This window comes from Diplotaxodon limnothrissa, linkage group LG19 (assembly GCF_057381915.1).
Source record: "Diplotaxodon limnothrissa isolate DT_005_m linkage group LG19, D_limnothrissa_male_GT1.1, whole genome shotgun sequence".
In the NCBI taxonomy this organism is placed as follows: Eukaryota; Metazoa; Chordata; class Actinopteri; order Cichliformes; family Cichlidae; genus Diplotaxodon; species Diplotaxodon limnothrissa.
In genome coordinates, this window is record NC_140614.1 from 27,583,321 (window position 1) to 27,609,773 (window position 26,453).

At 39.9% G+C, this 26,453-nt stretch overlaps 1 protein-coding gene across 2 annotated transcripts in view; it reads right to left on the bottom strand.

Moving 5' to 3' along the window:
- Positions 1–26,453, bottom strand: part of begain (brain-enriched guanylate kinase-associated) — a 55,389-nt gene that overhangs the window by 24,317 nt on the left and 4,619 nt on the right. Inside the window, exons 2-3 of one of the 2 annotated variants that reach the window (XM_085343276.1) lie at positions 24,156–24,187; positions 3,697–3,858 (exon numbers count right to left, since the gene is read on the bottom strand). In XM_085343276.1, the coding sequence (XP_085199402.1) occupies positions 3,697–3,858; positions 24,156–24,187 (194 nt within the window). Of the gene's footprint in view, positions 1–3,696; positions 3,859–5,815; positions 5,887–24,155; positions 24,188–26,453 lie in introns of those variants that run through there. The other variant, XM_085343278.1, reaches the window with a different exon arrangement.

Sequence of the window (26,453 nt, forward strand, 5' to 3'; positions counted from 1 at the left end):
TATTTGTTAACTTATTCCTCTTATTTTATCCTGTCACCTCTCAGCTCTGTATTACATTTTCCCATTAGCTCTCAGGCCAAAGAGAGTGTTGATAAACTAGCATTTATGGCTCCATTAAGCAGACAGATTTGGAGACTGTGGGCAGTAGAGATCAGAGGCAAAGACAGATCATAAAACAAAGGTCTGGAAGAGATTTGACAAGCTAAAGAGGGAGCATAAATGGGAATGAGTGAGTAGAGCTGACAGAGAGTGGCTCACACCATAGTGAATAAATAACTGTAGTAAAACCTGCCATAATAAGGGAACACTGAGCACTGTTACTCATATTAAAGGTGCATGAACAAACTGAGCTTTGTTATGAAGTAAAATTGTGCAACTTGCGAAATATGACTGGCATGCATTGTATCAGGAGTGTTGAAGGACTTCAGGCCACCTAGGCACAGTTTATCAAGACATTTAAGTTAATCAAAGTACCACCTAAGTCACTGGAGGGGTCGTCAGTGTCGCCTACGGGCTCCCCAATGGCTGGCTGCCAGAGCTCTGGCTCTGCGACTGGTTCCCAGAAATGACTTGACTACGTTGACATCTGCCCTGGAGGTTGCGTTGTGGGGGAGCTGGCCCCCATGAACTGTTGCATCTGTTGGTCCCCAGTGGACAGGCCTGTCCCTGGGACTATGTTTTCTGGTCTATTTTGATCTCTCCATGTGGACATGATTTCTCCCCAGTGCTTCCTAGTTTAGTTATTTGCCTTTTTAGCACTTGTTTTTTTGGTTTAATTAGTTTTCTTTCGTGTCCAGTCTGTCTTAGTACTATCTCTGTTCCCAGTATGTAGTTGGTTCCTTGTCTTGTATTTCTTGAGCTAAGTGTCTGACACACGCTGTGCCCCCTTCCTCATGTGTCAATTCCATTGAATTCAGTCAATTCATGTGTATATTATCGTTCTGTTTACTTAATTCTCTTCCTGTTTCCTAAATAAATGGCTCGTCTTTACTTAACTTGTATTTGCCTATGCATATCTGCACTTGGGTTTCCACATTCCTTGAATCCCGACACACATATGATATGCCAACTCCTCAGATCATGACACATTCACTTTACTTTAATGATTAATATTCACTATTTGAATAAGTAAACCTTTGATTTTTTTATATTTCAGCTGCATTTTACTCACTTTTATAGGTTCATGTTTACTGAACTGAAGAATCTTCAGTAAACATGTCCATCAACACTTCATCAGGTACACTGCAATAAAATGTTTATTAAACTAACAAACACTAAAACTAAGGTTTTTCTTTCCTCTGCATTTTTTATTTAATTTGAGTTCATTTTCCCAGTTCACAAAATCGTTAGTTTTTTCAAAAGTCTTATTGAAATTTTTAATTAGTTATTTAATTAAAATATCAAGTTTTAGTTTTTAGTTTACTTTCCATTAAATACAATAGCCTTATATCAGATGCTTTAGAACAGGCTCATTCTGAATCAATACTGGCGTTTGTACACAAATTTTCTAATGTATTTTTTCTATTTTTATTGTTTTCTAATATAGCTCTACTTCACATTTTTCTTCCTGTCCCTTGTGCTGCTGTAACAAGTGGATTTCCCCAGTGTGGCATTAAATAAAGTCTGTGTCTATGTCATGAAGTCATGTCATAAAAGTTTGGACTCATCCAATATGGACTTAATTACTATAATGATGGATAGGCAGTGCTGGGGAGTAACGGAATAGATGTACCAGCGTTACGTATTTAAAATACAAAATATGTTTATATTAAGACTCGACTGTACACTGTGTTCGTGTTTTCCTCTGAAACAATAAGTTCCATTGGAGCAGCCTTTCAACGCCTCTCTCTGTCTCACGCTAGCAAAGTTGACCCAGACAACGACGTAAAGCTAGTTTTCGGGTATGAGCCCGACACAAACCCGACGTATTAGCCAGAGGTCCCTTTACTACAGTTCGGAGCCGCGAACCTGTTTTATATACGCGTGGAATAGTTTTCTATATGAAATCACTGCAAAAAGTGCAGCCTTACATAATGTCCACCCTACTATTACTCATTTTATATTAAGATTTAAAAATTTAGTAGGTATTGGTATGGCGAGTAACCTTCAGTAATAGTAATAAATCACACAGCAATAGTACATTTATGCAGTTGTAAAAAGCATGATAATATATTAAGTAATCCAAAGTATTCAGAATACGTTACTCTTATTGAGTAACGTAACGGAATATGTTACAAAATACATTTTGGGGCATGTATTCTGTAATCTGTAGTGGAATATATTTTAAAAGTAACCTTCCCAACACTGTGAATAGGACGGTGTCTATTTTGGGAAACTCAGAGTTGCATCCTTGATTTTTGATGATGTAGTTCTTCTGGCTTCATTTATGTGCCTCTGGCATCCACTGGAGCTGTTCCAAGTAAGGATGTACTGGCAGATTGCTGCAACATCAACAGCACTGTGGGCATTGTACTGGATTGCTGTAGTTAAGAGAGAGCTTACCTTCACCTATGGTCATGAGCACTTGGTAACAACCAAAAGAATGCAATCATAAAGCAAGTCAAGATGCTTTCCCTCTTTATGGTGGCTGAGTTCAGTCTTAGCAAAATGGTAAGGGACTGGATAATCCTGGAGTAAAGTCCCTATTTGTGTTGTTAGGGTATTTGTTTGGAGGTTTTCCAGGTTCTCCCATACCTGCTGAAGAACTCCCATTCCACAGCATCCCAAAGGTACTCTATCGGGCTGTTCATTGCATCTAGGTGACTGTGCAAGTCATTTAGATGCAATGAACTCACTGTCATGTTCAAGAAACCAATTTGAGATAATCTGAGCTTTGTGAAATTGTATATTATCCAGCTGGAAGCAGTCATCAGAAGATGGATACACTGTGGTCATAAAGTGGTGGTAATAAAGCTGTGGTGTTTAAATAATGGTTATGAGAATACTGCGGGGGCCCAAAGTGTGCCAGGAAAATATTCCAGACACCATTACCCCACCATCAGCATGAACTGTTGACACAAAGTAGGATGGATCGATGTGTTTATGCTGTTAATGCCAAATTCTAAACCCACTCTTTGAATGTTGCAGTACTCAAGACTCATCAGACTACGCAACACTTTTCCAGTCTTCTGTTGTCCAGTTTTGGTGAGCAGGGTGAATTGCAGTCTCAGTTTCCTGTTGTTGCCTGATAGGAATGGCGCCTTGAGTAGTGTGGTCTTATGCTGCTGTAGCCAATCTGCTTCAGTCTTTAACATTCTTGGTTGTTACTAGTGGTTATTTGAGTTACCCTTGCTTTCCTATCAGTTCAAAGCTATTTGGCCATTTCATTCAGACTTCTGTGAGATGTTCTGAATACCCTGCTTAGCCTGTTGCCACCACCACCTAAGTAAAAAGCAGAAGAGGATGACGGGGTGGTGTTCAAACCACCTGCGAGAAGTCTTTTAAAATACTGGAAAAGACCCAGATAATTGACTGTCAAAGAATTAAAAAGCAACAGAAATGTATAAAAGTGAAAACTGTAAATATGTAGACTCAATATGATTTATCTAAACCGTATTCATTTTCTCAATAAAACTTGCTTCCTACGTCCCAAAAATTGCCCTTCTTAAGCTAAAACCAGGAAATGAAAGTTGTGCCACAAAATGCATAAATAAAAAGGCAGCCATCTCATAAAGCCATGCACGCGAGCACACACACCTGCGCAGCTTCTCTGTAAATTTCTCCAGTTCCTCCTGGGCCCGGCGCAGCTCTGTCTCGAGGTACTGCCGAGTGGAGTCAAACTCAGTTTCCACCATCTCTAGTTTGTGGGTAGTGTACGACAGGCGCTTACGTAGGTCATCCTTGTGGTCGTGAAATGAGCTGAACAGATAGCAGAGAGCGTTTAGAGAAAAGGAAAGAAGAAGATAAAGTCGCACAATAGTGGTGCACTTTTATTTCTGTCAGTTTGTCAGATTCAACAAGCCAAGCACAGAATGCTAGAGAAAACAGAGACAAGCTGAAAAGGCATTATGTGTTAGTGTGAGAGGGAGGGAAAAGGGTGAAGTGTAGCTGGAGTGTAATTCAGTTTGGGGTCAGAGAGGTCCCAGGCAGGGGATAGCAGGGAGGCCGATGGGGAGGAGTAGATGGATGGAGGAGGACTACTAATCATTTCCCATTCACAAAAAAGGAGTAGAACTGGGAAAGGAGCTCCCATCGGTGTAATGGTGAATTTTTATTACACCCTCCACCCCCTTCACCATCAAATGTGTGAAAGAATAGAAAAAGATTTTTGCCCCTGGACGTGGACCACTGGTGATTCATAGAAGAAGGGGCGAAAATACAGAATGAAACACAACTTTGTGTACGAGAATGCTTTAAAAGAAAGATGGCATGAGAGAGAATGAGAGGCCAAAAGAGCACTGTTTCAACACCATCCCTGTCAACAACACCAGGCAGGAAGAAATACTTTGGTTGTGTGTTTGATGCAGTTTTGCGCATTAACAATGAAAACACACCGACAGGACTGACTGTGGGAATGGATATGGTAGTGGAAGGCTATAAAGATTGGGAGCAGGAGCCATGTGCGCTCTGGGGGATTTAGCATTGTGCCATACTGATGGATACTTGGCTCATGGAGAAGTTTGATGGCTCGGCCTAACCATCCAGCAGGCGCAATGACAGCATCTTCCAAGTTCACCTCAGTTCTAAGCCTCAAGCTAATCTGACACTAAAGTTGGAGTGTCCATAGTAACTTAGAGGCTATGCCATGTAAAGGGGTGGTGCAATAGGCTAGCCTTCACGTCTGTGTCCTCAGTTGAGAATCTGCATTAATTAAGCCTTTATAAAGTCATAAGAGGTAATCTTATATGCATGGGACCTCATGCTAAGTACTGTGAAAGTTTTTTTTCTTTTCCAGTCTTGATCATATGCTAAACCGAGGTCAGCAAAGGTCTGAGAATTGCATTTTGAGCTGGAGTTAGTAACATGTTTAAAGCCAGTTTAAAATCTTTCAGCACATTTTAAAGGAACTGGTCTAAGACCTCCTGGGTACTTTGTCTTCATGATATTGAGCCCATGATGGAAAGGCCAATCACACTTCTCTTTAATTTCTGTAGACACATTTGGCAAAATACACGACTTTCAATACCATGTCAGCACTCACTTTTGTTGATGCTGTGGTAGACGAAAGTGAATAGAGACGTAAAACTGCTCTAGTCCCCCCTCCCCCTCGCAGTTTTAATCCTCGGACACGGTGTCTGCAGGCTTACTCTGTGTAGGGACGTGAACAAGTGTATTATACAAAATGTGATGCTACCCTTCAAGTATGGAATCAGAGCCAGAATGCTTTTAGCTTATAAACACTAGAGGAACGGTCAAACAGTTCGCCTGCACCTCCAGCAGCTAAACACAGCACTTCTTGCTTGTTTACAAAGAGAGAAACAGAGACGATCGCTGGATAGTTTATTTTATCTGTTCAATATCCCGATGCAGGTTTGCCCTCCTAAGTGATTTTGCAACACACTCTTTACACCAGCTTCAAGTAATGTTGTTAAAAAAATACATGGCAAGGAGCCCCAAACCTTTTGCTGGTGTCCTCAGTTTTTGGTCCAAAGCAGAGCGCCATTAAACTAGATTTAAATGTCAGCCAACACATGAAGGAATGTGATGATGAGCGATGGCAATGAATAGATACAACGCTATGTTTTTAATGGCTTTTTAATGGTTATAACCTCCCAATGAGAATCCATTTCCACCAGTTAAAATGAATGAAATGGATTCATCAATGATGCGGTCGATGTTTAAATTCTTAATAACTCTGCTGACTGACTCGTCTTACCTCCTTTTTTGATGTTTGCAACCGTTTCTCTGGGTTTTGAGAGCAGTTTTGCCAATATATATCTTTTTCATATTTTTCTCTGTGCTCCGGCTCTCATGTGTGTGTAGTTGGTGCTGCTTCTGCTGCTCCTGGTCGTCTGAATGCTGAAGCCAAGTTTGAACTATAACCGCAAACCGACAGTCAAAGCTTTAAGTCTTGCCTGGGGAGGCAGATAGCAGTTGGCTATCTGTGATGACCCTGGCAAAAGAGCAGAGAAAAACAGCTTTGAAGTCCCACAGATTTAGCAGCACATTTAGTTGCGTTAACTCCAGAGAGAAACAGAGATTTTATGCGTGTTCAGAAAATGAGCTTGTTTGGTACGAGAGAGAGAGCAGAGCTGACGGATCAATGAGATAAGTTCGATAGCAAGGAAACTTGAAAAATATTGAGAAGTGTGATTTATTGCACCTCCAGTTTAACTTTCATTACACAATCAGCGCACAAAGCTCTTTGTGATGTATGCTATCATTTCACAAGCCAAAAAACATATATGCATCATGTGAATTTCTAAAAATAATACTAAAACCAACACTAGTTAAAGAAAACTGCAACACTGAATTACATCATTTTAGCTGCATGTTCGTCCTTTGCTTCCTTCTCGCTCTTGTTGTCAACAATTAAATGCAGTCAATACAAAGAGACGCTAAGTTATTGACTAGCTGAACGCAAAAGGTTATTCCCCAATAAATCAGGGTTATGATGAATGCGTGTGTGTTTCTACTTCCATCGCTCATCATCGCTCTGCGTTGCTGGGGCTTGAACTCGAGTCTGCTGCGTTGTAAGAACTTAATAACCTGCCACTGGCAAGCATGAAATGTCAAAATAAACCTTTCAAGGTGTGAGCATATCTCTCTTTATGCAGCTGTGTTTGGTGAGACCTGCTGATATTACTCCAGCTGCACATACACAATAACAAAATATAAAAATGCTGCTACTAAAGGAAGCTCCATTAAAAGTAAACTACAGCCTATTTTCTAAAGTCGATTATTTAGTTATGCATATCTTTCGGTGCTCTGTTCAGCAACAGCAACCCTGCTTACTTTTCAAGATTCAACACATCACTTAGTCCACATCTTTAAATTTTTTCATTTTTTATTACATTTATTCTTGTGATTTTACAAAAGAAATGTTTGAAAAAGAAACAATGTAGTAGAAATAACTGGGAGCCTAAAATATAATCAGATTTAACACAAATCCCATTACTATGCAATGCACAGTAACATTATGATGCTGACGTCTCTTTTTTCCCATAACACCTGCAGTGACCTACAAGCCATTTTTAAATTCTAAAATGAATTTAATAAACAAACAAACTGGCATTTAACTGTAGCTTTTCTTACCTATCACACAGTACTGTGCAAAAGTCTTGAGCCACGCATCATTTCTTTATATTTTGCTAGGGAAATGGGTGCAGGAATTTACTGAAATGTGTGCAGAGTGGCAAAAACCACTGGCTGAAATGCCAACTCCTCCAAACATTCAGACAATAATTTGGATTGACTGATTTTCCGTCCAGTTCTTGAGTAATTTTGCATAACTCGGCCTTTCCTCGCTGTTTTCCTTTTTTAATAATGGCTTTTTAAAATAAATTTCTGAATTCAACGAACAGTACGAGGATCAGCTGCAGGGCCAGATGCATTTCTCAGGTCCTTGTCTGATCAGGGCAGATAGTTTTTTAGGCCTGGCACTTCTTTTATGCACCCAGTTAAGGACCCCGTGCACACCATACTGAGATATGGCAATATTTCAGCTAATAGGCCTTTGAAGCACTTTGTGAGTGCAAAAATACAATTAAATTACTATCAAATTGGTGTTCTGGTGATCTTAATCTAGATTCAACTGAAGAAATTTGGAACACATTATGCAACAGACTGCTGTGAACAAAGTGCTTTAAGATATAATTTGAAATGGGTTCTTTGTTGTCTTTCACGTGTAGACACAACCTTGATTCTTCTCTTGTTTTCGAGCCCTTTGTTATGTTTGAATGCCTTATAGCCCCTTAACGATGCCCTACCATAATCAAATCAAATCACTTTTATTGTCACATCACATGTGCAGGCACACTGGTACAGCACATGCGAGTGAAATTCTTGTGTGCGAGCCCCACAAGCAACAGAGATGTGCAAACACAACAACACAAACGAGCAAAATACAAGAATGGCCAACCTGAAACTAATAAATATATGTACAATATATAATAGTGTATGCATTTCTGGATGTGTATACTAAATATTTTCCTACGTGTGTGTGTGTGTGTGTGTGTGTGTGTGTGTGTGTGTGTGTGTGTGTGTATACACATTTTACAAATTAAATAGTAAAAAAAAATAAAATAAAATAAAATAATAATAATAATAATAATAAAATATATAAAATATACAGAGTTGAATATGTGCAAAACAAGTGGCATTTATATACAGTGTGGAGTGCATAGTGTTGAAGTTCCAGTAGTGAAGCTGAGGTGTCTATGACGTGTTCAGCAGTCTGATGGCCTGATGGAAAAAGCTGTCTCTCAGTCTGCTGGTACGGGACCGGATGCTGCAGAACCTCCTTCCTGATGGAAGCAGTCTGAACAGTTTATGGCTGGGGTGACTGGAGTCCTTGATGATCCTCCCCGCTTTCCTCAGGCACCGCTTCCTGTAGATGTCTTGGAGGGAGGGAAGCTCACCTCCAATTATCCGTTCAGAGCATCGCACTACTCGCTGGAGAGCTTTGCAGTTGTAGGCGGTGCTGTTGCCATACCAGGTGGTGATGCATCCAGTGAGGATGCTCTCAATGGCACAGTGATAGAAGGTCCTGAGGATGCGGGGGCTCATGCCGAATCTTTTCAGTCTCCTGAGAAAGAAGAGGCGCTGCTGCGCCTTCTTCACTGTTTTGTTTGTGTGTACTGACCACGTAAGATCCTCAGCCAGATGTACACCAAGGAACCGGAAGCTGCTCACTCTCTCCACAGCAGCGCCATTGATGGTGATGGGGGTGTGTACTTCTCTGCACCTCCGGAAGTCCACTATCAACTCCTTTGTCTTTGCGACGTTGAGGGTGAGATGGTTGTCTTGACACCAGTGGGTCAGGGCGCTGACCTCCTCCCTGTAAGCCCTCTCATCACCATTGGTGATAAGACCCACCACTGTAGTGTCGTCCGCAAACTTCACAATGATGTTGGAGTTGTTAGTGGCCGTGCAGTCGTAGGTGTAGAGTGAGTACAGGAGAGGGCTCAGTACACACCCCTGTGGAGCACCAGTGTTCAGTGTGATGGGGGATGAGGTGATGCTGCCCAGTCTGACCACCTGGCGTCTGTCAGACAGGAAGTTAAGGATCCAGCTGCAGAGGGAGCTGCTCAGTCCTAGATCCTGCAGTTTCCTGTCCAGCTTCGAGGGAACGATGGTATTGAATGCTGAGCTGTAATCTACAAACAGCATTCTCACATATGTGTCTCTCTATAATTATAATAATTTATATAATTAATATCACCATTTGTAACCAGAGTGCCAACCTCACAGTGAGTCTATATATTTCCCTTTTAAACCAAAAATGTCCCATACTTAAGAGCCATTCATGAATAAAGACATAAATAATGACACCAGCACAACTTATTTCAGTACACACAGAATGGTAAGGTAGCACTCTTACGACAAACTGGATTGAATGTTTTGTCACCAATTCTAATGGTACCATGACTTAAGCTATTAATTTTAATCCCTGTTTAGTAATGGCTCAGGAAACAATGGCGGTTTCTGGAAACACTGTTAATACGGCTGCTAGAGCCATTTTCTTATCTGCAACGCACAGAGGGAGAGAGACAGAAGACAGAAATAGTTGCTGAATTTGTAAGTAAGTGCGGCTGTGTAGAATCTGTCCTGACATACACAAATGCACCTACACATGCTCCTCCCTGAAGTGTGTACAAGGTACTGTACCCTTGCTGTATCGTATCACGTCCCCCATGGGGATAAGCTGCAGATCTTGGTGCCTCTGGTGTTGTTTGGTAAGGTAAACACTATCCACATGAAGAAACAAATCTAAGTCCTCAGAGCACCTTGTCATAGGCTTACTGCTGTTTTCACACTTTCACAACTCCAAAAAGCACTGATATGTAAATCAAACACAGTCTACATTTTTCCAGCCTTGCCACATAAGTATTAAGTGAGCTCTATAGTGTGGATGGAAACACGAGTAAACCCTGTTTACCTGAAATACTTTCCCAGACTGCTGCAACTTGTCACAATCATCAGACAATGCACACTACAGGGAGTACAACAAATGGTTGTTGTAATGCTGCAGACTATAACCTACTTCAGGCAGACATCTTCCACCTACTCTGACTCTCTACTTTTTCTCCTTAATGAGAATGGCTCGGCTAGCAGTTTAATCCAGAAAAACAACCTAATGCAAAACCAGTAAAAGGTCACAACCAGCCAGCATCCATCTTGGATTCACAACAGAGAGGCCTAATAATGCTTGCGGGTTGATTTACTTGTAATGAGCCACAGGAGTTGAGTGAGGTAGAGCTACTGCCTGCCACATATACTATTCACAGGGAGCAAATAAAGGCATTAAACTTTCATGGTCACAGTGCCATCTCTCCTGAAGTCTAATGTTAAATCTAACCCTTCATTTTATAGCTTGAAATGGGTCTTTGTTGTTAATTTTGTTGCTCAATGATGATACCAGGCAAACAGCTTAGCTATATTAAACCTTTTAATGAAGTCCTCCTAATAACAGAGTTTTTTGTCACTGCTTTCTAGAATCAGAAAAAATGTCACTGCTTTATTAGCAGCTGCAGAAATAATTGTTTATTATCACATACTGGTTAAAAAAAATAAAGACTGTCTATATTTTTCTTCATTAATTTGCTAGTCATGCTTGGGGACATCATATTTGAAGAATGATTGTATAGTACATAATGTATGGATAAGAATTTACTGAAATGGCAGATTCATCTATTAAAAAGCTTTCCCTATTATGTTATTACATAAATCGATCATCCTAAACATTAAAACCAGGGTGACTTGAATGCCACTGATCATGGCATTACTATGTAATGATTCAAAAATTTGGAATCCTCAAATACTTCTTAGAAATACTGTTGCAAATCAAGGATGCTCCCATTGCACTGGAGATTCCCCCGTTCAGTTTTATGGAAAATGCAACACAAAACTGGTCAGGAATGGCCTCAAATTACTGAGACGGCAATTTATCCCAGCTTTTGCTGGATGCACATGAGCCCCCAAGGGATCCATTGCCACATGACGCAACAGCTCTCCCCAAGAGGTTCCATGTCTGTGCTCCACAGGCCACTGTTAGATAAATGGTGTATGCTGTTAACTGTGCCGCTATTTTTTCCAGTGGTTACAACTGCACCACATTCTTATGGATAAAAATTTTATTAATATTGCCTTTTTTGCTTAAAAATGCCTTACATAAATATATGGTTAATAATTCTGGTAGGATGGTTCCAACAATAAAACACAAGCTGTAAAAAATAAAAAAACGTCTAACCAACAACTGCTCCGCCCAGAGGTATTAGATTCAAACAGACCAAACAGAAGATGAAGTGTTGATAATTAGAAACCTTTCTTCAAGTATTTTTTCCCACTGGTATTACGTACCACATCGGTTGAGGCTTAACTCGACAAGCGCGAGTTGTGCATTTCCTCTGATGCAAGACTCCAGAAATATGGCAGTCTCTTGTGCATGCTCCACTACCAGCGGCCAGAAAAACAGCTCTGTGGATTAAGCCACCGGAGCAATGTTGATGATGACTAGTCAACATAATTTGCTGCCTGAAGACAAGAACTGCAACGGAGGAGTAATCCACATACTGTTTGTCGCCTCTTAATTTCTATCTACATATCAAAAGGGACTTAACCTTAAGTGGGTAACAACTTTGATAAAAGCTTCCAGTTACAGTTTCATTTAGGCAACTAAAATCTAAGAGGTGAACTAAATTATACAGAAATGTTGATGGGAGCACACTAATTAATTGCACTTTTGACTGCAGTATAATCTAGGACCTGTTAAAAGTACAAACACCTGATATTGCAGTTGGAAGTAATGTCAAGCATAGTTCAAGGCTGCAGAGCTAATACCTTTTTTCTACAGTACAAGCTCCTGAGGATAAATTAACTGATAACAAATAGGTTCCCTTGCTGTGTTATGACTCATCAAATTTTCTCAAGCTCCTTTACAGGTCCTTGGCCCTTTAAATGGTATATCAGTCATACCAATAAAGTTTTATTTGCGGGAGTCAACGTTTGTGAATGTACACCTAACGAGCTTCAGAGGAAGCAAGCTTTCGATTCTGACTATTTGAAGGGAGATTTCACATTATCCCTGATCTGATCACATCAGGGGGCCACAGCATGAGTAACTGGAGACATTCATTCCCACATAACTGGTGTGTTTGTATGTGTTGTGTAGTTCAGTGCTGGTGTGGGAAACTGTTCTTTAGTGCATTTGTGGTTAAGATTACATGAATGATCGTTCAATTATCGTCACATGATTAGTGCTTTCATTTTCTCAGTTTCCCAATAAATATGTCAATACCAACTCACTGAACCAATCAGTGTCTTTAAACTAAGTGGCATAAAAATCATTTTGCCTCAGTGTAGGATCATCACGCATCAGAGAGATTTCAAGGTGATGTACAAAGAGTTATTTACAACCCCACTTTTAATTTGCTCCTGCCAAACTACACTCCTCATAATCCAATCTACATTTACTTTGCTATTGTGCAATATAACTTTTTATTAACTTAACCACCACCTTGCACACAGGAAAGCATGACTGCTCTAACCTGAGCAAAGCTAAGCAGCAGGTTAGGGTCAGTTTACAGACAGCAAAATTTGATATTATAAGGTTAAAGAGACAGTATAGCTTGAGTTGCACTGGGATCTCCTGCAGCTCATATAAGTTTATGGTGATATTAAATTGCTTCTCTAATTTTTTCTTTTTGCTATTTGACCCCAAGATGATTGATAAAAAACTATGCAAGCTGGGGAGTGTCTTCACTGAAGGTTATGGTAAGAAAAAGGTTGAGTGGGTTAGGGTTAGGGTGGTGATAAAAATATATCTCCTTTCTGACTTTCAGTTTAATATCTTGATATAGTCTAACAACAGTAAAATTAGAAACTGACTTTCACTCCTATGACAACAGAATTTTGAGAGGGATTATTTTTCGGCTTTGTCTTGTGTCACCACGAGTGGCATGTAGTGACTTTCACAGAAAGGTGAGTAAAGACGATAATGGTTAAATTGGGCCATAATAAAACACAGATACAGTCTCGTGCATCTTTCTGCACTCCTTCCTGAAGAACTGTTTAATGTCATTATTTGTACATCATCAGTATATTTACTATTAGCTGACAATGATGAATAAGGTACTTAAGAGTACTTATTCTGCAGAAAAATGTTCCCCATCAGTGTTGAAGGGATTAAAACTACTGCTGTAGATATTTAAGTTGGGATCATTTTAAATACTTTGTAATCTCTTTCATTTAAAGTAATATGACATATTCTAAAAAAAATGTGAGGAGTGAGGACCCCATTCCTGAAAAAACAGCTGTTAACCGAGTTTAGAAAAACAGGTTTATACCTTAATTATATATATATATATATATATATATATATATATATATATATATATATATATATATATATATATATATATATATATAAAAAACACCCAGCACGCCCCTGCGGGCGGTTTATCCTTCAAGCTCGGGTCCTCTACCAGAGGCCTGGGAGCTTGAGGGTCCTGCGCAGTATCTTAGCTGTTCCCAGGACTGCGCTCTTCTGGACAGAGATCTCCGATGTTATTCCCGGGATCTGCTGGAGCCACTCGCCTAGCTTGGGAGTCACCGCACCTAGTGCTCCGATTACCACGGGGACCACCGTTACCTTCACCCTCCACATCCTCTCGAGCTCTTCTCTGAGCCCTTGGTATTTCTCCAGCTTCTCGTGTTCCTTCTTCCTGATATTGCTGTCATTCGGAACCGCAACATCGATCACTACGGCCGTCTGCTTCTGTTTGTCTACCACCACTATGTCCGGTTGGTTAGCCACCACCATTTTGTCCGTCTGTATCTGGAAGTCCCACAGGATCTTAGCTCGGTCATTCTCTACCACCCTTGGGGGCATCTCCCATTTTGACCTCGGGACTTCCAGGTTATACTCGGCACAGATGTTCCTGTACACTATGCCGGCCACTTGGTTATGGCGTTCCATGTATGCCTTGCCTGCTAGCATCTTGCACCCTGCTGTTATGTGCTATGGATTGTCTCTCGGGCATCTTTACACAGCCTGCACCTGGGGTCTTGCCTGGTGTGATAGACCCCAGACTCTGTGGATCTTGTGCTCAGAGCTTGTTCTTGTGCTGCCATGATTAGTGCCTCTGTGCTGTCTTTTAGTCCAGCTTTGTCCAGCCACTGGTAGGATTTCTGGGTATCAGCCACCTCCTCTATCTGCCGGTGGTACATACCGTGCAGGGGCCTGTCCTTCCATAATGGTTCCTCGTCTCCCTCCTCTTTCTTGGGTTTCTGCTGCCTGAGGTATTCACTGAGCACTCGGTCAGTTGGGGCCATCTTCCCAATGTATTCTTGGATGTTCGTTGTCTCATCCTGGACTGTGGTGCTGACACTCACTAGTCCCCGGCCCCCTTCCTTCCGCTTAGCGTACAGCCTCAGGGTGCTGGACTTGGGGTGAAACCCTCCATGCATGGTAAGGAGCTTTCTTGTCTTTATGTCAGTGGCTTCTATCTCCTCGTTTGGCCAGCCTATTACCCCAGCAGGGTACCTGATCACGGGCAGGGCGTACGCGTTGATGGCCCGGATCTTGTTCTTACCATTCAGCTGACTCCTCAGGACTTGCCTGACCCTCTGCAGGTACTTGGTGGTTGCAGCTTTTCTAGCGGCCTCTTCATGGTTCCCATTCGCCTGCAGGATCCCCAGGTACTTGTAACTGTCCTCTATGTCTGCAATGTTGCCTTCTGGTAGTTCAATCCCTTCAGTTCTGACTACCTTCCCTCTCTTTGTTACCATCCGACTACACTTCTCCAGTCCGAATGACATTCCAATGTCATTGCTGTATAGCCTGGTAGTGTGGATCAGTGAATCGATGTCTCGTTCACTCTTGGCATACAGCTTGATGTCATCCATGTACAGGAGGTGGCTGACAAATTTTTATATATATATATATATATATATATATATATATATATATATATATATATACCTTAATTTACAAAACAATATTAGATATTAAATAATATTGTATAAATAAAATCACAGCTGAAATAAAAAGCTTGTGCACCGTGTGACATATTTACCTGTCAACATGTGCATAGACGATAAAAAGATGAATGAAAAATAAAAATGATCTCTTAGCAACATTGTTTAAACATTGTTTGGTCATTTGAGATGTTACTTTGTTGGAGTCTGCACCTGTTCACATTGCCTGTTTTAATAAACTGGACATGGCAGAAAATGACATCCACTCTCCATTATCATCAAGGCTGATGTACTAAAGAAGTTATTAAAAAATATTAACAATACACTCCAGCTCGATTTCAACGATACTGTTGTAAAGTGGGGGTTAATCCTGCTTCCAGAGACAATAATTGACTGTGGCCTAAAAACAGCAATGATGTAAAGGATGGATGTAAGCAGGCATGAGAGGATCTTTATGATAGAATACTGTTTGAGATGAAATCACTTTCAGTTTCAGTTCTCCAGGCAAGCACTGCTCCCCTTACTTGCCCTGATGGAATGCCATTGCATTATACTGCAGCTATTTCAATATGGAAACGACTTCTAACTAAATAAAATATAAATTAAAATGATTCAGAGCTGTCAGACTTTTTTTTAGGAGCCTTACAAAAAAACCCTATAAATATTCCTACTGAGTGTCAAAGTTGATTTCTGCAGCATCTTATTTCATTTGCATCAGGCTGGTGACTGTGATATTTTGTTAGAATTTTGGCATATAGAAATTTTGAGCATGAATGTTATTTGCATGGTTTGTACCCTTTGCAAATGATGGAGCAGCTGTGATTGGCTGATAGAGAGGACCGCCCTCACTCCTGTGTGGAAAGACCAACCCTAATCTGATCATCAGTCACTGCATTAGCAGTTAGAACCTGGAGTCAACAAGGCTGGAAAACACACAGAGAAGATCATTTTCACATATTCACTAACTCTCAAATTGATAATCTCAATAAATGGAACAAGACGTTTCCTTCCCTGTTTGGAGATTAACAGATATGAGTAAAAGACAGGTGACGTGCTGAACACAATGCTGCAGAAAAGCAGAAAATGGTCATCATGCTAAAGTTATCAAAGCAAACAGTTTTCTAAACTGTGGTTTAGAAATCTACTGTGGTGGATTATTTATTCATTTTTTTAAACTAACAGCATTTTTTACTGTTGCAGTTTGATATTATTTCTTACTGGAGTTAAATGGTACAACTAGCCAAACAGCGCAAAGTCGAAGGAAGATTTAACTCTGTCATTTTTTATTTCAAATTTTATTTATATATCATCAAATGACAACAGCAGTCATCTCAAGGCAGGTGGAGACCCTATAATAATACATAGAAAATCAAATCAAAAAATCTCATTTCCAATTAAATTCACAGCAATTGTTTCAACCCCAACTTTCAGGTATTGTTGTGCCTGTTTTTTTCCAGTCATGTTTTGAACAGATCCAAGTCTTTCTCATAGTGACCACCAGTTTCATAATTTTTGTGCTTCTCAACAGTTCTATAAAAGCTCAGCAATTAATATCAAAGCTAAAAATATAGTCTAAGGGAGAAGTTTTCTGGAAAGGCTGCATGCCCTAGAGAGGCTTTAAATCAAAATTCCTCCTCTATTCACCGGCTTTCATGAATTCATCTGAGTGCTACTTTTCTCCTGGTTTAATCTGTGAAGACTGAAAATGAGAATAGATTTACATACAACAGAGAGGATTTGAAGCCTGGACAATGTGCAAAAGGTAGAACAGAGGCACTTGCAGTAACACAGAGGTAGGCACAGTATAACACACTGCACTTAAAAGAATACTTTCAAGATGTGTGAGGTTTTTCTTCTGGGCAAAGGATGAAAAGATTTTCAATGTCTGCTCAAGATTAATAAGACATTAATATAGACCTTGACCAAAGAATATAGCAAGACCAACAAAAAACCTATTTGCTACAAAAGCTTCTGGGCAGCAACCCGGACAAAGTAATAGCATCCAGATCCATCAGGTCAAATGAAGTTCAAGTCACCTATAATTCCAATGATGTTTACTCTCATCGGGAAAAACAACTCGAGCACTTCTAAATTTAATTTCCTTTCAAGCCTCCAGCAGAATTGTGAGAGCTCTTTAAAATGTTTTTTTTTTCAGTAACTGTCTGACAGAAAAAAAAACAATAGGAAAAATAGGACAAAAAATAGTGGTGACATGAATCTAGTTTATGAACATTCAATGATTTATATTGTTTTATCTGTATGTATCTACAAAGTCTCCCCTCTGTCTCTGTTTCTGTGTTTCCTGCAATAAATATACAATACAAAGCTCTACAACTACACATTGCTGTAGGCCAATAGCTCATTGTGCTCTTCACCCCTTCATAACCCTTAAAGCAAGCAACAAGAGTCAGGAGGAGAGAGGGGGGGAGATAGCGAGAAAGAGAGTAGTATAATAATAAGAAGATTAATACAATCCATATGCTATGTTTGTGTGTTTCGCATATAGACCGATTCAATTGATCTCCATTGTTAAAATTATGTGAAAGAGGAGTTCAGTCTTTGCTGAGGTTGCCATGACAACCCAGTCGTGACATACCTGTGCTCCCAGCCTGGCAGAGGACAAGAAGTATAATAAGAAGCATTTTAAAGCTCTAATATATACTGTAATATTCGTGTTTTCTTTACTACTTGGGAATTAATAGTTTTTGGTTTTTCTGTTTTTTGTAAATGTTTAAACTGTAGTAGTTAATTAGTCAAATGTAATAGTTAAATGAAGACTATAACATCTCAACCAGGATTAGAGCAAATCCCACAAAATTATGAACATCATTGTTCTCCTCAGGTGAGCTGTAATTAATACATTGAAGCCCTTTACTGTGTATTTTAGTGCAACAGAAAGTCAAGTTCTTTTAGGCTTTAAGGCGTTAAGTAACAAATAAAAAATGTTTTACAAATACCACTATTATCATTACTACTACTCTTTCACAAACTCGCTTGCAAGAGATATTTCTGTCTTAAGCAGGCCTCCTGCCACTAGGCCTCATATCTCAAAGGTAATTAAGAGTTGAGTTTCTTGCAAGTCTGTAATGATTCTGTGTCTGCAGAAGCCCCAAGGACTGAGTGAAGCGTCTTTTACCAAATTATAGGCAAACAGACCTCGTAAAAATATTCTAAGAGTGACAAAGCTTATCTAGATGGAGAAGAATAGGGTATTTGGAGAATATGTAGATATGTGGTAGCGTGAATCACAAGCCCAATGCCGTCCAAGTTTTGTACTCGATGCACGATCAGTATTGGTCAGACCTTCAAACCCTTTCCATCTTGTGCAATCAAAAAACCACCAAAGAACATCACAGAAGCTCCTTCCTACCCGTCAAACTTTATAACTCCTTGTGTATTCTATTTCTAGCATTCCTCGGAATATTTCATTTTAACTTAACATAGGACTTTAAGCAACTTAGCAACAGTCATACTGTATATGTGAAAATATGTCATGTCAGCAAGTGCAGCCATCTTCCTCTTCACTAATGTTGAGCTTCCTGCAGTTACTTACTAAAATATACAACAGAATGCTAATGCACCAAGTTGTAAACAAGGTAAACATTATTTCTGAAAAACATCTGCATTTTGGCACCGTGGGAATGTTAGCACACTAGCAGCTTTTAACTGAAGACATCACTGTGCCTAAGTGAAGCCTCGCTGTGCTGCTACAGTTTCTGTTAATGTTTGCTTCGGTTAAGCTTCTGCTCTTGTTTGTGTTTTCCCCGTATGTGGGTTCATACAAAATACAGCGTGACTTCAATATTCATTCAACACACTGACATATTATTGCATTTAAAGCTGCTGTGTTAGCGACGTTAGCATACATTTACACCTACCGAATTTAAATGTGATGCTCTCTCTTTTTTGCTGTTTTTGGTTTCTACCAACTGACAGCTGATGGTAATATTTTGCCGTGTACTGTAGCTTTTAAACACTCCTCTTATGTGTTATTTTATCTCATCTTAATGCATTTAAAAACCTGTCTGCTGTAACTACAAACAAGCCATAAAATGGAAACGATAAACTTAAGCACATAGTAAAACTGCACAGAGGAAGTGCACAATTCTCTGCAGGTTCATTGACATATGAGTCATGTCATACATTGTTAATGCAATATTAATTATAACCACTTTAAGAGCCCATATATAGGTTTTTTGTTGACATTTATAACTATATAAATCCCTAATATTATAGTTAATAGAGGAAACTATTAATTTCTTTTTCCACAGACATCAGATTTACCAAACTTACTGATATAAATCCAGTGATAACTGACTTTATAGGTTTAACTCTAATCTCTGACTAAAGCCCTACATTCCCTTCTGTAGAGTACAGCGTAACGTCGTACTGTAGGACAGCTCAGCGCTGCAGACCACAAAGCTCTACAATGGCCACATTTTGTCTTTGAAAAAAGAATCCTGTTCTTTTCACCTTAAAGCCTTTTCTTTTTTATCATCACGTCCAGATTGGACATCTGGAAATCCACCATGCATTAAACCACAGGAGGCCACCGGGGCTCAGAGTGATTATGCGCATGTGGGCCGAACATACAGCAGCATGTGCACAGCCCTCCAGGGTGCAATGAAATATTTACTGAGGTGTAATGGGTGCAATAGGTGCGCAGTTTGTTCAACATGTAGCTAGAAACAGAGCTGTATATTTGTTTGACAAAAAGCCTCTTTTAAGAGGAAAAAGCCGCTTCTATTATTAAGCTCAACACACTGCCAAGAGCGTGTCAACAAATTATTGTTTATACAGCAAGAGCGTCAGAACCACGACACTGAACCAGAAAGATCAGGACTGAAGCTAATGCATTAATGAGAACACACAAGCAAGTAGGGGCAGTAAGCTTGAGTTAAAACCTTTGAGTTGAAGACCTTTATCTTCTGTATTTTATCGGTCACATTAAAATGCCACGCATCCCACTCTTTTGACATACAGTACATGGACTTTGTGCTTTTGAGAGACTTGAGGTCTACTCTATGTGTATGTGCACCAGAGGCTTATGTTGCTCAGCTGACCCTGTCCTGTTGGCTTTTACGGAGCTGTATAAACGCCAGCAGCAGACAGGCATATCTCCAGATGTCCAGGGAGCGATGAGGGTGGTGAGGTGGGACGTCAAAGGGAGAAGGCATCTTAAGAGTTAGACATGTGATGCACAGCGGTCTAAATCAAAGAATATGGGTACATGTGCACGCTCGAAGACAGAGCCAAACCCTTGAGAACGCTCCAAAGTAGATTCCACATCGCCCAGCTCCACACGCTACAGTAGTGGACCCTAACAAACGGCTCCTGCATGATTCCCAGAGCTCATGGTCTTGGAAATAATTAGACAGAAGAATGAGAGAGCAGAGAGGTGGTAAACTGCTCCAGGCTAACCTGAAGGGAGACTTTGTATAGCATCTGCCTTTGGAAGCTACGTGCTTAGGAAGAGATGAGAGATGAACAAACAAAGCTTCTTCAGGCATATTCCTAAAAGTCTAAGTGAAGCAGAGCAGGCGATTGATGTCGTTAAGAAGCTGATGGTGGTGGAAAAGTGGATCACGGATTGATGCATCTGATAAAGGGAAGATGAAACATTAGTGGAAAACTAAAGTAGGAGTTGGACTAATGCAGCAGTTGCCCTCTATTCTTTGGCTGCTTTTCAATCCCTTTCCTGTCCTTGCTTTATTCAATCTCAGCAAGCGCTGACTGCAATTTTAAGTTCACAAAGATACTTCCGTTACCCTCGGATTAATGAAAACTCACTGAATTCTTTGAAAGATTGAACGGGGACAAGAATTTTGTTATTTTGAGACCAGAAAAGAGAGAAAAAAAGTTATAAAGCTGTAACCTTTTCATCTGTCAGTAAGCAGTTATTTTTTGACTTAACTGGCACACAGTCTCTTTTACAGTATGCAATGTGCTCACTATTTTCAGCTTTCAATTTTAGTTTGATAGTGATATTTGTATTACAGTCAGAAAGTAGGAAAATTCAGATTTCGTCTTCAAATCACTTTGTAAAGAGCTTATGAAAAATCTGAAAATCAGATAATAGCAGTGCTTGCAATCTACTATGCACGTACACAACATGCAAAATACAAGACTTTTCACAAGGTTTCAATTATTTACTTTAAATCTCATAAAAACTGGCTTTTATTTGGCTAGTAGTCTCTTAGTGCGCTCTTTCATATGGAGACCGTGACTTTGAAAGGGTTTGTCGGTGCACAATGATCTCAATTTTATTGGCATTGATTTAACTCAGCTTGCATGTGAAGTACAAAACAGCCTTTGGTGGTAAGCTTTGGCTTATTATCTATCAGAGGTGGGACCAAGTCATTGTTTTGCAAGTCTCAAGTAAGTCTCAAGTCTTTATCCTCAAGTCTCAAGTCAAGTCTCAAGTAATGTCAGGCAAGTCAGAGTCGAGTCTCAAGTCACTGGTGTAAAAGTCCGAGTCAAGTCACAAGTCTGAAACTTTGAATTTCAAGTCCTTTCGAGTCTTTAAAAAAAACAAACGAAAAAATAATGTTGCAGTTATATGCTAAATGTAAATATTAGACCATGTAATTTTTAAATCTGTGTTTTTCTCAACACATGACAAAATAGTGAACTTAGAAAATATACACAAATTGTGAAATTGCACCTCTTTAAAATGCAGCTCAATTAAACCTAGCTCCAAGAATAATTTTCACCGACAGTTCTGAGATAAGCTGCATGTTATTCTTGGATGCGGTTGTAGGACCAGCTTTAAAATCGCATGACAAAAATATCATACACATTAAAAAAAACTGCATCACCAACGTAGCCTGGACAACATTTGCTAGTTAGATGAAGTCAGCTATCTCATCTTAGCATATTTATATGCATATTTATAATTATACGGTTCTTGGAGTGAGTGCATACACTCATGAAGTTTAGTAACTTCAGGTCACTGCAACAAGCCCAGGTACAGTTTACCGACGGATGGGTACAGGACCTTGAAATGCACCGTGTAGAACGAAAGACCATCGTACATATCATAAGTTTACCAGTCTCACAAATTGTTGTCATAAATACACATTCCTTAACCGTTTATTAATAGGACCTTTGAGCTCAACGGTAATTAATTAGTAGTGGAAATAATTTCTGGTACCCATCACAGAAATGTAGCAGTGACAATAATACTGTATGCTGTAATCGTACTGGGCAATTAGTGATACAAAAAAAAACTGTTTTATCCTGTGAATAAAAGTATATGTTTTTGTCAATGTACCATAATAACAGAAGCGAAACGCAATATTGTGTCAGGACAATTCACTATTTATGCACAATAAACAAAGGAGCATAGCGCGACAATTTCTGTTCAGCGCCAGACTTGCTTGTAACCTATATCACCAATTATGTTATGAAAATGACGTATTAACTACTAAAAAACACTGACCTTCGTGTAAATGCTTGGAGCAGACTAACCTGTGAGCTGGAGTGTTCTGGGACGTTATATTTGGTCTTTGAATGGCTGCAATCCAGGCCATCCGTCGCGTCTTTGTTACTTCGGAAACATGAACAATTTCTCTTCAACTACGTAATCCGATAACAACCGATCTCTTTACCCGTCGGCTTCCCGTGGCTGTCATGCGACCGGCTATTTGCAGTTAATAATACAACAGCTTCTTGACATTTTTGTGTTTCTTTTTATCGCTGTATAACTGATTTTAATTGAAAGCCTGCGTGCGCTAGTACCGCTTGCCACGAGTTCCCAGAATCCTTTGCGGTTCTACCCGTGAATGACGTCACATTTTCAATCTCTATATAATATGCGTGTTAAATTTTATATTTGGGGTAAAATATCAAGTCTTTTCAAGTAAACCGGTTCAAGTCCAATTCAAGTCCCAAGTCATTGGTGTAAAAGTCCAAGTCAAGTCACAAGTCTTAGAACATTTTTTCAAGTCAAGTCTAAAGTCATAAAATTAATGACTCGAGTCTGACTCGAGTCCAAGTCATGTGACTCGAGTCCACACCTCTGTTATCTATGACAAGAATCATTTCAGAAAACTGAGGAGGAGCAGAGCTCGTTGTGCTGCAGGGGTTGGTGGAGCTGATGGTTTGTTTGGACAGACTTCAGAACTTATTCATTTTCATCTTTGGACTCATTTAAAGTGGACCTATTATGTTAATTTCCAATTGCATATTTTTATTCTTGTAATTTGTATTTTTTAAAAACTTTGTAATCGTTAGGATTTCTTCTTAGAATTATTTCTGATACCATTGTGGATATTTTTCAGCATTATTTTCATGACACTTTTTTGAATCACTGCTCCTACAGCATTTAACAGTAAATCTGCTATTCTCATCTCATCTCTCATTCTCATACCACTAAAATCCAGACGACAATAATAACCCCTAAGCAACAACACCAGTTACACCAGTTTAGTTCAACTTGACCAAACGATCATGACCAACCTAACTTACATGCAGTGACTTCCAGTAAAAAAAACCTTCAGATTTTACTCCAGTATGCTGCACAACATGTAGTCACATTCTCCAAACATAGTGTACTGTTGAATGCAGAGCAGTCTACCCAGCGCTTTCTCAAAGCGCTCAGAATATGCAACACATGAACAGAGAGGCACAACAGCTACAGAAGAGCCCTCACAACAATCATTACTTTCACAAGTGCAGCAAAGCAACTACACACACTTATCTCAGCGCCACTAATGAAACCAGGCATGCACTTCTTCGCTTCCTTGCCTTACCGTTTATATGCCATTTGCCTCATTTTCAGCAGATAAAATCACTACTTTCATGTGCCTGTGCATCCCCTCAGAGCTGCATGCATTTAGAAAAAGACTCCCCTAATTCTGACTGGAGACAGGGCTGGTAGGCAGAGAGAGAGAGAGAGGGGAGAGAGAGAAAATGAGAGAGGGAGCTGTGAACTGAATGGAGCAGGAGGAGGTGTTCTGGAAGAGGAGGGGTTAGGGGAGTGATGGAGAGAAGAGGGAAGAGAGAGAGAGAGAGGAGAGGTGTGGCTGAAGGTGTAACTGCTGGGAGGAGAGGAAGTAAAAGTGAAAGTAGCCAACCTTGTGTTATGCTGCGTCTCGCCATCAGATTCCTGGTAGGAAGAGAAGCGGGTGAAATGATTAGATATATTTATCAAGCAGATTTATCTGGCGCCGCCGCTGCCACTGCACGCCGTGGAATACCTCTTATCTGGTGTTTAACGAGCTCTCAGAGTGGCTGTGTCTCGGCAAACAAATATATCCATTATTTCCTCACTCTCACACACTGTATCAGTTCTGAGAACATTAAGTGAAAGGAGGAGAGAGGCAGAGCAAGAGATGACAGATTAACAGTGCAAAAGAAAAATGCTGTGTGCTGCAGAAAGGGAGAGAAAGTGCCCGAGGGTGAGAGGCAGACTTGCAGACTGTAGTTGCTAGGAGGAAAGTACAAAAAAGTAAAATGGTAAACAAAACTAAAAATGTTGCAAATTAAGTCTAAAAGAATGAAGTACTCTTCTTAGATTTCTTTCTTGATACCACTCTCTTGTTTTGAAGAATGAAGATATTGCTACCTTAGGGAACACAAAAATCTGCCTAACATGAAGCTCACTGCTGAGCGCTTCGTATTTTATTTCGATATGCAACAATCTGTAGAAAAAAAGGACCACACTTTGTTATGTGGAAGTTAGTCGCTTCAGGTTGCTAACGCTGTTTAGTGTTTATAACATAAGCTAACTGATGGCTAGCTATATTATACTCAGTACTGAGCATACTCAGTGCTGCTCTGTCATATCTACACATGAATGCAAATAAATAGACTGGTCATAGCTTGCATATAGATTGTAAATAATAAGGATTTCACAAGAATTTACATTGAATTATTTTAATGCAGTTACAAGTTACATGCATGGCCATAAAAAACTCCCAATTTCACCGTCTTCTTCATGAACTTTACAGTGGCCACAAAGTCACGCATTGTTTTGGTGCTGTAGTAGGTTGGTATGTTTTCAGGTTCACGTCAGTCTCATTGGTGAGGATTTAGCAAGGTATATTAAATGTCACAGGTGCACAGCTTCAACATACGGACTACAAGATTGCAGTGCGTATTGGTGAGTGTGTGGAAGCCGGGCTTCACGCAGTTGCGTGGGTGTTACAAACAGTGCGAATGATACAGCAGGATGACTCATACAGCTACTGAATGAGACAACGCTCAGTAATCCCCCCACCCCCCACCTCCACGTCCATCCTTCCATCCCAGCATCCCTCTGTGTGGAGAGGGCAAGCCTAGAGAGAGGGGGAGGAGGATAGAATTGGCATTCCTGCAAGGCATCACTGAATGATAATCAGCTCACATGGATTTACTTTCATTCAGTGAAAAAGGTAAAATATTAACCTTTAACTCGCTTTTGCTAAATGATGATAGAATGGAGACAAAAAGCAGACATATTAAAAAGTACTGACTTGACAAACACTATTTGTCATTTATTTTGTACATAGCTTGGGCAGCTAAATATCCATTTTCTTCTGATTTCCAATTCATCGTCATGGGGGGTCTGGAGCTTATCCCAGTTGTCATAGTGTGAGAGACAGGTACACACTGGACATGCCGCCAGGGCTCACACACAGAGGCAAACAAGCATTCACTCTTACATTTACACCTATGGGCAATTTAGAATTACCAGTTAGCCCAACTCCATGCATGTCTTTGGACTGTAGGAGGATGTCTGAGTACCCAGACACAGGGGGAATATGCAGACTCCACACAGAAGGCCCCCTGGATTTGAAGCCATCTTGCATTTCACATTACCATTTGATAAAACTTTTATCATAAAAAATATTAATTAGTATTTTTTAAAAACTTTGTAATCGTTAGGATTTCTTCTTAGAATTATTTCTGATACCATTGTGGATATTTTTCAGCATTATTTTCATGACACTTTTTTGAATCACTGCTCCTACAGCATTTAACAGTAAATCTGCTATTCTCATCCCAATATGAAGGTCATTCACAGGACGCCATGCTTGCATTTACTAGGTGATGATTTTATCGAAACACACACATACATACATAGCCCACATACTTGCTTCATGTTTAATTACTGCTGTATTTCACAGGTATACTCTTGTATTGTTAGGATGCATTCCGCTGCTGACTGATAATTTATAACTTCACTATGTCTCAATTACAAGTTCTCAGTTTATCTCAGCTCATCACATATTTTGTAATAGATGTATTTCAGCCTTGCCCTCCAGACTGCAGAGGACACTTCTCCTTCTTTTTCTCCTACCTTGAAAGAAGCGCCCACCTCATCTCTACACTTGCAAGCCACTAACTGTGAAAAGCTGCCATACAGCAGTTTTCTCTCTTTTTGCCAAATG